The 15,649-nt window shown below is 34.0% G+C and overlaps 2 protein-coding genes across 2 annotated transcripts; one reads left to right on the forward strand and one right to left on the reverse strand.

Moving 5' to 3' along the window:
• Positions 1-1,848: 1,848 nt before the first annotated feature.
• On the forward strand, positions 1,849-3,447 carry LOC127121988 (auxin response factor 17). Its single transcript, XM_051052407.1, has 3 exons — positions 1,849-2,766; positions 2,909-2,914; positions 3,010-3,447. The coding sequence occupies exons 1-3, from the start codon at positions 1,849-1,851 to the stop codon at positions 3,445-3,447; spliced, it is 1,362 nt and encodes a 453-aa protein (XP_050908364.1).
• A 177-nt stretch (positions 3,448-3,624) lies between these two features.
• Positions 3,625-9,306, reverse strand: LOC127121989 (uncharacterized). Its single transcript, XM_051052409.1, has 6 exons — positions 9,203-9,306; positions 8,872-9,119; positions 8,587-8,781; positions 8,383-8,493; positions 8,229-8,292; positions 3,625-3,651 (listed from the first exon to the last, which is right to left on the reverse strand). The coding sequence occupies exons 1-6, from the start codon at positions 9,272-9,274 to the stop codon at positions 3,625-3,627; spliced, it is 717 nt and encodes a 238-aa protein (XP_050908366.1). The 5' UTR covers positions 9,275-9,306.
• Between the last annotated feature and the right edge of the window lie 6,343 nt (positions 9,307-15,649).

Below are 15,649 nucleotides of genomic sequence, written 5' to 3' on the forward strand. Positions count from 1 at the left end.
AGCAAACTTCTTCTTTGCTGTTACAAGGTCAGCAGAAAATTTCTGCTACAAATAAGGTCTTCAAGATTTTAGTTCCTAAAATCTCTCTATATATATCTCCATATTTAGAGCCTATATATTCTGATTGAGTCTTTAAGACCTCCACATGGAAGTTAGGATATTCACCAAATATCCTCACTAATCCCAGAATATATACTGAATTAATTAATTCAGTTTTCTACACATATGCGATGTCACAGGCATGATGTCGTGACATCGTACATGACATGTTGGTCCAGATGTTGAACTTCTTCAACCCAACATATTAAAACAACAGAGATGATTACATTATTTGTTTTACAAAATTAATGCCAATCCTAAGGTATTAACAGTTTTGTTAATGGTTTATCGATCAAGTTTATGGATGATCCAAGAAGAAATCATATGACTGCAACTAGAAGAGTACTGAGGTATTTGATGGGTATATATAATAAACTATGAAATTCTGTTTCTAACATCTGTAAAGCACTATGATGAAAAGATTATTTGTTACTCTGATGCAGGTTAGTGTGGTGATAAAATGGATAGAAGAAGCACCACAAGATACTACTTTAAATTCCTTGGCTCACTAATTTCTTGACGCTCAAGGAAACAACCAGTTATGAATCAGAGTAGATGAAGTCAATTTTAAAGGAATTGAAGATTGAAGTCAAGAGGGAAATTAAGCTGCAAATTGATAACAGGCAAACTATCAATGTAGCAAAGAACCCAGTTTTGCATGATATGAGCAAACATATTAAGGTAAGGTTTCATTTCTTGAGGGAGCAAGTCAATCAAGGGAAGCTAAAAGTTGCACATTCCCCTACCTCAACACAAATTGTATATGTGCTAACCAAGGGATTGAAGATATATAAATTTGTTAATCTAAGGAAGCATTAGGTGTATTTATTATCAAATGATTTTTGAAGGATTTAAGGGAGCATGTTGTTAGTTAATTATTCCTAGGTTATTTAAAAGTTAGTTATATGGTGGTTAGGTAGTTACAACTAACTTCATACATGTTTACCACTAGTTATGTATGTGGTAACTATTGATTTTGTACGTGGTTACCACTAGTTTTATATGTGATTACTACTAATTCTGAATGTGAATACTAGTCGATAGTTTGTTTTTATATATATATATATATATATATATATATATATATATATATATATATATATATATATATATATATATATATATATATATATATATATATATATATAAAAGTGATATAACTCATATTACAACCAAGAATAATTGAATACAATTTTCACTTTAATCTCTCGATTCTCTCTTTATTTTAACTCCCCCTTATTTTTTGATGAGCAAGAAAGCTCTTGCGTTAATAAATACTACATCCATGTTAATGATTAATATAAATAAATTAGAAAATTTTATTATGGATAAATATAAAAAAGTTTATGACAAATTTTCTCTTTAATAAATATAAAAATATGCAGAATAAATGTTTAATGTGTAAAACATGAGTCAAACATTTTAAAAAACAAAAATTAATTTAAAACAAATTCATATGAAAAATAACATGATATTCAATTGTTCGATATACATACAAACTTCGAAGCACTAGTGTTAAAAAAGGAAACAAGCTTTTATAGAAAATGAATAAAATATTTCGGTATACGAAGGATAATGATGGATAACCGTTAGATTAAAATTAAATGTTAAATCTCGTTCGCGACGATTGATCCTAACGAGTATTTATATCAACGTTTCAAAAAGCCAAAATCAAACCTATTCGCATCTTCGCGCTCTCTTTTCAATATCACACTTTCGCTCTTCTCTTTTGCCAGATATCATTCCGCTATGTCTCAACAGCAACACCACCGCGTAGATCAAAAAATCTGGCAGATTTGCGCCGGAGATTCCTTCACGGTTCCGAAACTTCATTCCAAAGTATACTACTTCCCTGAAGGTCATTTACAACATGTCTGTCCTAACACTCAAACACTGGATGGTTGCCGTCCGATGATTCTCTGCACAGTTTCCGCCATTGATCTCCTTGCAGATCCGGAAACTTATCGAGTTTATGCAAAATTACTCCTCACTCCCGCAATTGACGGAAGTGTTGTTCCTCTCGAGACTAGCAACGAAGAGGATGGTGATGAGATTGTATCCTTTGCTAAGACTCTAACCAACACTGATGTTCTAAGCAGAGGTAAACTCTACGTACCTCTGGCCTGCGCCAACTCGATCTTCCCAGCGCTACCACCACTTGAATCTAGAAACCAATCTCTGTTTCAAGATCTCTTCCTTACGGACATTTGCGGTGTAGTCTGGAAATTTCGCCACGTCCACCGTAGATATCACCAACACCTGTTCACCACAGGTTGGAGTGGATTTGTTGGTGAGAAGAAACTCCTCGGTGGCGATACCGTTGTGTTTATTAAAAACTCGGCTGGAAGCATCTCCCTTGGAATTCGGAGGAAAACAAAGTTTACTGCCGTTGCTGCTGCCAACATAGCTGAAAAGGAAGTTAATATGGCAATAAAATTGGCAGAGAAGAACGCGGCGTTTGAGGCTGTGTACTATCCGTCGGTTGGTGGTTGTGATTTTGTGGTTGGAGAAAAGATTGTGGAGGATGCAATGAAGGTTAATTGGAGTCGCGGGATGAGAGTTACACACATGGTGAAAAATGACGATACTTCCAAGGGATACTTCATTTTTCATGGGACAATATCTAATCTGGAGAGTCCTTCTACTCGTCCATGGCGCATGCTTCAGGTATTTCAAATGCATGTAATGTTAATTAATACAATTTAAGTCATGCATGATTTTCATATGATTAAGAACTTTTTTTAAAATACAATTTTCACTGTAAATATTTAGTACTTATTTTTAACAATTTTCACTGTAAATATTTTAGATGCAAGTAGGATCTTAATTTTGATTCTTCCACTCTTAATTGATATGTTTCAAATGATTGATATTAGATTCTTACTTTTTTTTTCTTTCTCAATATTGTAGATTGAATGGGATGAAGCTTATGTCCCTCAGAATCTAAAGCAATTAAGTCCTTGGCAGGTTGAACTTAATTCTAAAACACCTACACCACGTATACTGTCTCCCCCAAGAAAAAAGCTTAGAGGTGCTCAACGTTCTGTCTTGTCAAGTGAGATAGAAAGAGATTACTCATTCATTCCAAGGCTAGAGCTTGGCTTTCCAAATAATATGCACAATCTTGTTACCACTCAAATTTCTTCCAACTTTTTGAAAAATGATATCCTAAGGAACAGTTCAATGGCAGGATTGCACAATTTGTCACGTGAGCTAGACATTAACACTAAGAAAACTAGTCCTGGTTCAATAATGTTATTTGGTCAAATGATACGACCTATTGAAAGTGATTTGAGTGACTCTGATATTAAAAAAGACGATGGTTGTAAGATTAACAATGAAAGATGAACAATGAAGTTGAAGACATTGATAAAACTTGTTCATATATAATTCAATAAACTCTTGCAAAATAACTATCCAGTTAACAAAATATGCATGTATGTTCATTTAATTGAAATTTTACTATAAAATTATGAAATCATTTATTATTGTTTTTTTTTAAAAGTATTTATAGCTTCTGAGATTTTATCTTGTCTTTTGATTATCGGCAAACTGTGAGAAATATACAAATCAATTTATTGATAGCATATCTTTTCGAAAAAAGAAAAAAAATATTGATAGCATATAATTATTTTACTTATTAATTGTATGATAATAATTAAACCGCAATTAAAAAACTATGATAAGGATTTTGTTTTTATATAGATGATAATCTTCAATGCTTTATTAAGGGTTGCATCTTCAAGATTTCGAGTTGGATTTGCACCAATCTATTGAATACGACGAGAGATTCTTCTTTATCTTTCTTTTTCTCTCTGTATCTTTTTTGTTGGAGTTTTATATATTTGATAGTATGTATATTTATTGATCATGGCGTTGCATATGATTTATTTTATGAATCTATATAAATGTCATCTTGGTTTACTTGTTTTACATTTGGATTTGAATCGTTATTGCAAAATATCTTCAGATCTTGATCTAAGATGAACATCTGTTAGATTCTAAACTCTAGACATGAATTTAGATCTAACATTCACTGTAGGTATTAGTTTTTAATGCTCTGTATTATTTAATAGAATGAGAGATCATCGATTAAACAATAGGGTAGAACTCTCGTCAGCACTTCAGACATGAACACTGATGTGAGGGATACATGATGATATTGATGAGTGTTTTAGGTTGTGTATAACTGATTGGTAAATTTGTGTATTAGATAGGTGGATGAAATTCATTCCAGACGAGTTCACTCTGTTACTTTAATTACTTGTGCATATGTTTTACTTTCCGCATCTGTACACTTTCAAACCCTTCAGCAAGCTTAGAAACATAGAGACCGTTGAACGACATTTGATATCACACTGATCCTTGTGGATACGACAAAACCCGGAATACTTCAAACTTAAGTTTTGCTCGCGCGCTGATATACCGCAGTTCGAACAAGTACCCTAGTGAGTAATTCCCACAGTCTACAAATGTGTCTGGAAACTCACAAAGGCTCTTGTGAGCATGCAATTAAGAGGGGTGACACAATATTCTATATCGTTGAAGCCATTAAAGTTGTGCATATAAACGCCAAACATCTTCCAACATTGTCTGAAAAAAAATCATCCCTTGGGATTCATCACAATCAACATAGTTCCTTTGAACATGGAAGAGATAAAAGAAAAGCTTTGGCATGGGAACATTGTCCTTGTACTTGCATCAGTAATGAAAGGATTTGACATATGTCCAATTTATAGGGTGAAACTGTGAGGGAGAAATATCCAAGTGGTTTATAACTCTAACTTCGAAGTCATTAAATGTTAAGGTGAATCCCCTTTGGGAGAAAACATTTCATGAAAAGGATATTCTCACATGTCGTACTAGTTGCATCATCGCTTGTTGCCAGGATGAAGTATTCTCTAATAGGCATGGATAAAAACTCCAAACCCAATAGAAACTGACTGACCCAACCCTGAATTTAACAGGGAAAAACCGGTTGAACTGGGCCAAAGACAGGTGCGAGGAAACCTAAAATTTCAAAAGAGGAGGTGGAGGTGTTGATGCCCCCCAGTTGTCATCCTTATTCTTCAATCAGAAGATGGGCATGCATATTTAGTAGGAATTTTCCTTTATATGTTTGTTGGTATGCAATGACTATGTCCCCAAGATTTCATCATCCATCCAGAAATAATGAGTGACCACTACTACAAATAATATATTTAATGATGATGATTTCACCTTACGTATTGAACCGAGGTCAAATACCTGGACGCACCCTATATTTTTTTTAAATATACAATATATTCCATTGGATATTTGGAAAACTAAGGGGTAAACATATTCAATGTACATGCTTCGAATCCCAACAACCTTAGTTTATGTTTTTATCTCATTAAAAGTGGCGCATTCTTGAATTTTTAATTTTTAATTTAAAGGTACCCTACTTTTCACCTCGATTTTCTTACCAACTGAGGTGAATATATATATATATATATATATATATATATATATATATATATATATATATATATATATATATATATATATATATATATATATATATATATATATAGCTTTAGCTTGTAGCATTAAGTTTCATTTGTCTAAAAAACACAAACATAACCCTAACGAAGAGCCCTAAACAACGAGAGTCATAAACACATATCTGATACGTCAAACATCACTGCTAATATTTTTGTCACATTATTGTTGTTATTGTTGTTGTTGTTGTTGTTGTTTTTGTTGTTGTTGTTGAGATCTGAAACCCTAGAGTTTTGTTATTGTTATTGATGTTTTTTTGTCGATGTTGTTGTTCTTGTTGTTAAGACCCTAAATCCTAGAGGTCGTTTATTGGTGTTGTTGTTATTGATATTGTTGTTGTTTATTGACGTTATTCTTCTTGATATTATGTTTGATGTTGTTGTTGTTTTCTTATTGTTTTTGTTATTGATATAAATACTCAGACTATGTTTTTTGTGATTCTTTGATTCGCTGTTATTCTTGATAATGTCGATTGTTTATTTCACCAACCCCTATTTGAACATATAACCTTGTAAATTGATTTTGGAAATAATCATATGCAAAATATGTTGTATCTGAAACTTATCTTACATTGATTAATGATTATCTAGCATTCTACAACTCATTATTCATCTCACGTTGTTTTATTGTTAAAATCTCTCCAACACTTCTAGTTTTCGTTCAACTTTCTTCCATATTTGTTCCTTTTTCAAAATATCAATTTAATGCTTTCAAGAATGAATTGGTAGAAAATGAAGTGTTGAATAAAGAACTTGAAACATTAGAGATATTTTAACCATACAACATCGTGAGAAGAATAATGAGTTGCAAGATGCTTCAAAATCATAATCAATGTATGTTGTTCTTCAAGTATAACATAATTTTTTATATGATTATTTTCCTAACCAATTTTTAGAAGTTATATGTTCAATATAGGGTTTAGTGAAATGAGCAATCCACATTAGATTTAATAAATTCAAAATTGTTTTACCGCTCAATTTTATGAGATAACCGAGGTGAAAATATGGTATACCCGCCGGTGAAATTACAAAACCGATGGGACATGTGTTTTCTCAATTTCAGAATTCCAAAAAGGTCTCCCTAGGGATCAAACCCATGACCTTTTCACATACTCATCGGTTTTTTTAAAACCGAGAGGTAAAGTTTGCACTTTTCATGAAGCCCTTCGTTACCTCGCCTCTGTAACCGAGATTAAATGCATTTCACGTCCGAGGTTAAATATGATTTTTCTAGTAGTGGACATCGTTGGGGAATTATGGAATTCGTTGCACAAAATCTCAACATTTATGTGCCACTTTTAAAATACAAAAAAAATGGAGACCGTGAGTATGACCCTTAGTTGATCCTTTTACCACCACTTAATTTCACCATAAATAGGATTGTGGATGACTGAAATTCTATAACATTTGACATGAACTTAATCCTAAAGGATCTAAGGCATCCAAGGAATTTCTAACAAAAGGGAACTCAAGGGAAACCTCCCTAATATCTAGCCTGATAGGAGTAAGCTCTATATTTTATGGTATATAAATCTTTTGGTTATTTTCCTCTTGTTCAACCACTTTAAAGTTTATCACCTCCACCGTAGTTTGAGAATATGTGCCACTAATTTCTATATCACAACCAACTTTAATAAAGGAGACTTATGGGTTTCCTCACTACGCCAAATAAGGGAAAAGAGGGCGCTTATTTTGGCCTATAACAGCGCTTTTAAGCGCCCTCTAAAGTGGCGCTGGCATAGGTAAAGACAGCGCTTTGTTTTCCTGGAGAAAGCGCTCTCTAAAGTGGCCCTTTAAGGGCCACATTATAGTGCGCTTTCAGAAAAAAGCGCCCTCTGGAGTGGTCCATAAAGGGCTACCTTAGAGGGCGCTTTCTGGACAAAGCGCCCTCTAAAGTTGTCAATGTAAAGTGTTTAGAGGGCGCTTCCTACAGAAAGCGCCCTCTAAAGTGTTAGTTATTTTAAAAAAATTTGTTTGAAAAACAGTGGGTATTTAATTGGGAACCTGTTCGCATGCTGCAAAAGTGTAAAATTCATATTGATTTCATCCTTTAATCCAATGTTATACACCATTAATCCATTGATATATACAACATGAATCCATTTATATACAACATTAATCCTCCATATATACAACATTAATATATTGATATTCATGCATGTACAACAACATTCCATACATATATGTACAACAACTATAACCTATATGATTCTATGATCAATAATGAATTGACACAATTCATCCTTCATTTCATCCAAATGAGCTCTTGAGTAAGATTTGTATTCGTCAAAGTACTACAATTAAGAGAATAAAACATATTCATGATTTAGTAACAAATTAGATGAAATATCCGATAATATTAAAATAAACCCTAAGTTATTATTCCATACCATTTTTGGGATGTCTATATGATTCAACGCAATGATATCTCTCATAAATCTCAATACAAAAAATCCGCAATCGATCGAATTGTTTTGCTGAGGACACTACACAGAAAAACAAACTATATATATATATATATATATATATATATATATATATATATATAGTTAATTTCTTACAAACACTATTATAAGCAAAAATAAGAAACTTAATATATACCTGAACTCTGACCCAGGTAATGTCCTTCCTATTACGATAATTCTTTTTCGATCTAAATTTTAGTATTGCCCTAACAAAATAAAAACGTATGTTGAGATCAATCTGACAGACATAATTAAATATACAAATACACACGAATATTTAGGGGAATTTCACTTACGCGTCAACCGTCTTCTTCATACTCGGATATTTACTCCAATTACCCGGTAACGAATCGAGATAATACACCATTAGTCTCGAAAGATCCATAGCAACCAACACCCAGTGACCACTGTAAAATAAAACAAAAATTTAGATGCATGAAAATTTTCTACGTAAAAGATATACATAGATTAGAATGAAATTATTAGAAAGAAAATCTAACCCGTTGCCAGAATTAAACGGTAAAAAATACAAACTGGGTGTAGTATTATCGCCGGCCACCATGAATCTATCGACTAGTTCATTCATTACGGATGTTGGATTTTTCGTTATAAACGTTGTGTTGATACGGGAAGCAGCAATAAAATTGAATCGGTTACACAATTCAGTTCCCCGCATCAATGTGTCATACATATACCTTAAATAGAAACATAATAAACATTAGACTACTCATTGAAATGTGTAAATAAATTGTTCAACTAAGTAAATAATAGATTGATCGGAGTACCATATGTATGTATGAATGACAGCGATGCCCAATTCTTCGTGTTCAAAAAGTTGTTGCATGTCCTCCTTTGCAATTAATTCGGAATGAGCAATTCCGAAAACACCTTCATCCATATCTACACTACGGATGGCGCCGTGCATAATATCTGACTCTTCCACCATTTTCTCAAGACGCATCATAATTTGAGATTTTGTCCCGGACGTCGTTGGAATTTCCTTACTAGCTTTGTCCAACATTTGACCGGGAACCTAAAAATATAAATTAAATCATGACTTTTTGTGATGCAACAGAATCGTTGTGTATATAATTCAATGGGTATATATATTTGTACCTCTTTTTGAGATTTAGGATTTGTTTTTGTCCCGGACTTCGTTGGAATATCCTTACCAGCTTTTTTCAACATTCGACCGGGAACCTAAAAATTCATATAAATTAAATCATGACTTTTTGTGATGCAACAGAATCGTTGCGTATATAATTCAATGGGTATATATATTTGTACCTCTTTTTGAGATGCAACCGACTCGATGCGTCTTGAAATCCCTTTACCAGCTTTATGTGTGGGTCTTGTAGGAGTCTAACATTACCATGTAATAAGGATTTATAAAATATCATAATTGTAGCTGAATTGAAATGTGAATACTAAATATTCATAATCATTTAGAACATATATACCTCGGCATCTGGGAAAATTAGATCTGACGGCCATCCAACAAAGGATCCGACTGCATCTCGCATCAACGTTGTCTCTGAAACAACGTCAGGTAATGGTAGAAGCGCGTCCGTATCTAATACAAGGTCAACCGAAACTTTCATATATCCCACCGGGAGGGGATTATGGTGAAGTAATTCACCCGAAGTGTTGTGCACTTTTCCCTTGCCAACTATGCGATAAGTTGGTGACGATAGATACAGCTGACAAGGTGTAATGCCCTAAACCAATAATAAATATGTTATTGTTAACGTGTATATGTGTCAAGTAAAAAAGTGCTATTTTAATTTCATAATAACATATATAATTACCTCGGGAAATTTCGGTTGACAATTGATACTAGCTCGGTCACTAGTATCTTTTGCCTCGGAACCGCGCCTTTCCTCTCTATACCTTGCATTCTCCTTTTGCAGTTCGAGTACTTGTGCCCTTAACTCCGCCAAGGTCTCCATCACCTCTTTGTTGGTAGGATTTTTTGTTTTTGGTTTTTTATAAAATGACGACGGAGTCACACCAAAACCCTTACCCCTCACACGACCGGAATACTCAGGAACATTTAGTACTCGACTAAGTAGGCTCCTGCAATCCTGGACCTCGGTTGAAGGTAAGGTTTGGGATAAAGTCTCCTGAAATATTATTAGAGGAGATTAAAAATGAATTATATGTCTAACAAAATTTTCGATATAATTAAAGAAATAATGTTATATATACTTACACATTCGTCATAAACATTTTGAACCGCTTCAACGACAGCCCCATCCTTCCCAACCCGAGCAACCTTCCACAATACGTGCTCCGGAAGAGATGTTGCGTCACTTTTCTCCTCGGCTAGCTACACATTGAATCAGATTATAAGATCATCAATTATAACATATTGTGACAATGTATAAGCTCATAGCATTTGAATATACTCACAATTCTTTGTTGTAACCGTGCATATCCCGTACGCCCTTTTTTGTACGGATACGCGGGTTTTGATGCCCTTTTCCGATTTTTGTCGCTTACTTCCTGGATAAAAAAGTTTAAGGCATATCAGAACCAAGTAACTTAACAATTGTATAATACCATAATTAATAGACATTACATGCAATTTTTCGTTTCTTCGTTTGGCGACAAAGTTATCCCATTCTTCGGCTGAAATAATCTCCGCATACTTCATTGGTCGTTCTGCTTCAACAAATTTTCCTTCCTCATCCTTGAGAAATTTGTTGGACAAAAAGGATCGAAATTCTCGGAGTCTTTTTCCAGCCAATTGAATACAATATTTTTGCCGGCTTTCATCGATGTGAAAGGATCTCTAAAAAACATACACATGGAGTGTGTTATTATAAGTAATATTATAACAATATATGGTCAACAAATAGTCAACAAAAAAAACATATAACAATATATGGTAAGTACCTGTATCTCGGACCATATTTTTTCTTTGCCAACCTTCAATTCCGGACTTCTCCAATTATCACATGTAATCGGAATATGTTGTCGAACAAGGAAACCAATGTAACTTGCCAACATTGAACCGTTAGGCTCAATTAGTTGGTCTTCAACACTCCAATGTACTTCGAATTTTTCACCCTTGTCTCTTGCACGAATGATTGACTTCATAACAGTCAATCCTCGTTTGATTTCATTTTCAACATTATTACGTGATCCACTCGTGTCATGGGTATCGTCTTGGTTACTAGCCATTTTATCTGTAATATAGAAATGATTCAATAAGACCTAAGTAAGACAATGACCATATTCGTGAAGCTACACAAAAAACACATTCATATACCTTCCATTTCTCTCATGTTACAACAATCTAAACTCTCTCTTTTTTTCATCATTATTGAATACAAACTCACACACACCTACTGCATACAAAAGACCAATGCAAACTTATGGTGTTTGGAACATGAACAAACTTGCATCCATAATCATCAAACTTCCAAGCACAAGCTCAAACACACTCCAAACGACATCAGTTTTCAATCAGAAATAAAAAACCTTACATAACCATACAACATACAACATTCAGTGATCAAAACCATACACAAAAAAATAACAAAAAATGATTTTCAACAAGGTGCTCATGAACACCATATAGTGCTCGTTTGCCCTAAACAACATTAATCAACATAATGCACAAAATGTAAAACTCAGTTTAGAAAATGCCCTAATCAAACACCTGAAAATACAAACTATTGAGAGAAATACCTTCAAGGTGACGGTAACGATGGAGAAGAAAGTGAACAGCGACGGTGGACGCAGATAACTCAGTGAACGTGAACGCAGCAGCAGAAAAAGGCGACGGCGACGACGACGGTGAGGGAGGGAGAACGAACGGAGGACGAGAGTAATCGCAGTAGAGAGTAATCGCAGTAGAGAGAAAACCCAGTTACGTAAACGAAATAGCATATAGCGAGGGAAAATAAAGAGACATGCAGTATATGTTATAATTTTAATGTTTACTAAAGGGGACCTTAGAGGGCGCTTGTGTAAAAAAAGCGCCCTCTAAAGGGGGCCTAAGAGGGCGCTTCTAAAAGCGCTCTCTAAGGCTTTCCAAAAGTGCCTTATAAACTGGAAATGTACATGGACTTAGAGAGCGCTTTTTTAAAAGCGCCCTCTAAGGGTACCCTTAGAGGGCGCTTTCATAAACGCGCCCTCTATTGGTGTCCCTCCATTTCCTCATTATTTTTTCTCTTCACTTTAGAGGGCGCTTTGTTACAAAAGCGCCCTCTAAAGTGCGCTGTCTATTCCAGTTGTTCGCTCCTTATTTTTTCTCTTCACTTTAGAGTGCGCTTTTGTAATAAAGCGCCCTCTAAGGTGCGTTGTCTATTCTAGTTTTTGGCGTAGTGCCTCTAAATGGCCATCATTCAAAGATAACATAAATCAGAGAAAAACAAAGAGTAAAAAACAAGTACCTTAAGTGTTTTTGCAGGTTTTGAAGAATGAAGAGCAAAATGGTTAAAAGAAAATAATTTGAATCCCATAAAGTATCAACAACAATCACAATAAATACAAAGAGAATAAGAAAATCATTTTTTCTGAAATACGAAAGAAGTCGAAAAGTGAAATCAACGCGAACTTCCATATTTAAAAGTGAAATCAATAGGAAATCAAAAGTCACGACCAACGGTCAGAATGATGCTTCAATTATGTAATGAAACTCAAGTGTACTTAAGTATAATAATTTTTTCACGTCTCTAACCTAGGTGTGTAAGATTACATTGTGACCCCCCCCCCCCCCCCCCGGCAAAATTTTGGCGACACGATGGGAATTAAATGTGTGTGCTCCCAATACCACTCCCACTTAGCATTACATCACAATCCCCATTTCTTCTAGGATAATCCTCTTAATATGCATATTTCCTCAACAAGGGTCGTGTTTGGACCGGTCTCAAAGACTTTAGAACCAACATTCCCCACTACATTCCTGATAGCAAGACTTGGGAGAAAACAATTATGGGTTGCCCAAACGCCTAATAAGAATATCTCAAATATGCATCCTAATAAAACCAAAGTTATCCACTAGTTGACGAATATATGGACTTCTACCATGGATTTTTGCATAGGAGTGTGCCTTTCATGATCATATCCTCCATTGATATTCATCCAAGGATTCTCCGCATCCCTTGTCGGATCACTCGATGATTTTTCCAACCATTAACCCTATATAAGTCTGACTCTTAGTCATGCACGAATATTCTTCTCATTCACAATTGCACAGTTTCACCTCTCTTAACATTGACTTGACCATTTAAGTGCTAACCTTGTAAGTACCCCCTTAATGATCACTTGAAATTTGTACCACCATATCAAAAGCACTTCCATAACTACAATTTTCAACCTCCCATCCATTCTCTATTCCATATAGAATAATCACCATTAACCTTTTGTGATTTATTACGTTCAGGGATGTTAGTGTTTCTGTCGGTCCCAACATATAATTATCATTCAATGCAATTTAACAAAAAGATTTATCACGAGAAATGAAAACTATTAAATGTCTAATTTATTTTCATTTAGTGTTACTTGGCCATGACATTTAGGGATTAAAGTCCGTGAGGGGTTAAACTCTGGTTAAATAGCGACGTAACATGCCCCTCGCTAATTAATTGTGACTCCCTGCTTAGCGAGATGAGTTGGCATCTCCCAAATATTTGTTTTGTGAGAATTTTTACATTTGTGAATGATTTAACCCCTAGAAAAATACTCTTTTTCTTATAATGTTTGTAATATAAATATAAAGTTATGTTATTATCGTGCTATTAACCATTAAATTTATATATATCCATTTAAAATAAATATTACTTCATTAACCAAGAAAATATAAGATAGATTAACTAGAATAATGAAAGTGATTAATAAGATAGAGTTAAAATAAGTTATTAATAATATTTTTGAAGTTAAAAAACATAGCATAAATGAAAATGAAATAAAAATACAACTGAAAGATTGGAGTATGAACCCATCAACAAAAACTTAATAAGAAAATATCAAAAATAAAAATTAAGGAAACAAGTCTATCCCATATGAGATCATCCTTCCCACAAATTAGAATAAAGATTCACAAAATCTCATTTTAAAGGTAAAAATATGTATTTTCTACATGATCAACACAATTATTATCTTCGCGTAAATGTGAGACACTTTAAAACAGGAGAACCTAATAGTATGAAGACAATTTTTTCATTTGGATAGAAGTTTTTGAGGGGCAATGTCAGTTTTAGTGAATACTCATATGGCAAGAAGGGTTCAAAGAATCACATAAAACTCTTCCACATATTGCAAGTCTAAGATTCCCTTAAGATACCCAATCTAGTTTAAATTTAACCTAATGAGGTTTTATACATTTTTAATTGAATTTTTTTAATGCATGGTGCATGTGAGTTGACATTTAACATTAAAAGTATTTCAAAATAGTGATTCATGCATTAATTACTACATATGCCCTTTAAGTGAGGTAGATGCATTCTGAATCAAAATTTTTATATCTTTAATTTTCCTGCCACGGTTTATTTAGAGATTTTCATACATGATCTTGATTATTTGAATACATGCTATGAAGATAATACATGCTATTAGGGATGGAAATTTGACTCATCCCCAATGGGCATCCGCAAATTTACCCACAATAGGTAGGGTAAAAACCCGCAAACTATACGGGCATGAGCTTGGGTAGTTACCCATAAAAATAAGTGGGTACAAGTGCGGGTATGAGCACCTTGGTACTCACCCCGCCCCATATCCGCACACTCTATATTTATGTATTTTTATTAATATTTATATATTTTAGTTTATATTATTATATGAAAATGTATGTCTATCAAATATAAAACATATATCAATGTTAAACCATTACGTATTTAATATGAGTGTTTGTTTATTTCAACAATAAATTATTTGAATTTTTTTTAATATTTTTAAAAACTTAAAATTATGTGATATTTTATAATTGATTTATTTACTTTTAATAGGAATGCGGGTCACGGGTATGGGTATGGGTACTTATATACCCATAGGGCACGGGTACGGGTGCTAACTTTGGCACACAAGCAGGTATGGACTCGTGAAGGAGAAGGGCGATCCAAAACGCAGCGGAATTTAAAAATTTCTCCTTTAGTGATCCTTACGAATGAGCATAATCAGTGATATAATCGTTACCTCTTGTGGCGATTGTAACCTTTGATGCAGATCTACAGAGCGATCACGAATGTTGAACGATGCCAACGCCTCTACTCAGTCCACACGAACGGATTCCTTCAATCTCAGTGCTAGCTGCTACGAATGAAGGCTTTGAGTGAGAGAGAGAAACGAAATTGCAACTGCACAAATGCTTCTACACAAGGATTCTATTTATAGAACCACTTGTGTGGGTTGCAAGCTAAAAAGCCCACTCAAGTGTATGTGGCCCATATCTTATAATATGCCAAAATCACTTAAGCGCGTGGTACCTTACCATATTTCGTATTCTACTTAAGTACAACGTACCTTACGATGTTCTACAATTTACTTAAGGGCACCGTACATTACGGTATTCCTTAGTTACTTTATCTCTCATCAATTCGTCCTTTTGTGTGT

Source organism: Lathyrus oleraceus, chromosome 2 (genome assembly GCF_024323335.1).
Source record: "Lathyrus oleraceus cultivar Zhongwan6 chromosome 2, CAAS_Psat_ZW6_1.0, whole genome shotgun sequence".
Classification (NCBI taxonomy): Eukaryota; Viridiplantae; Streptophyta; class Magnoliopsida; order Fabales; family Fabaceae; genus Lathyrus; species Lathyrus oleraceus.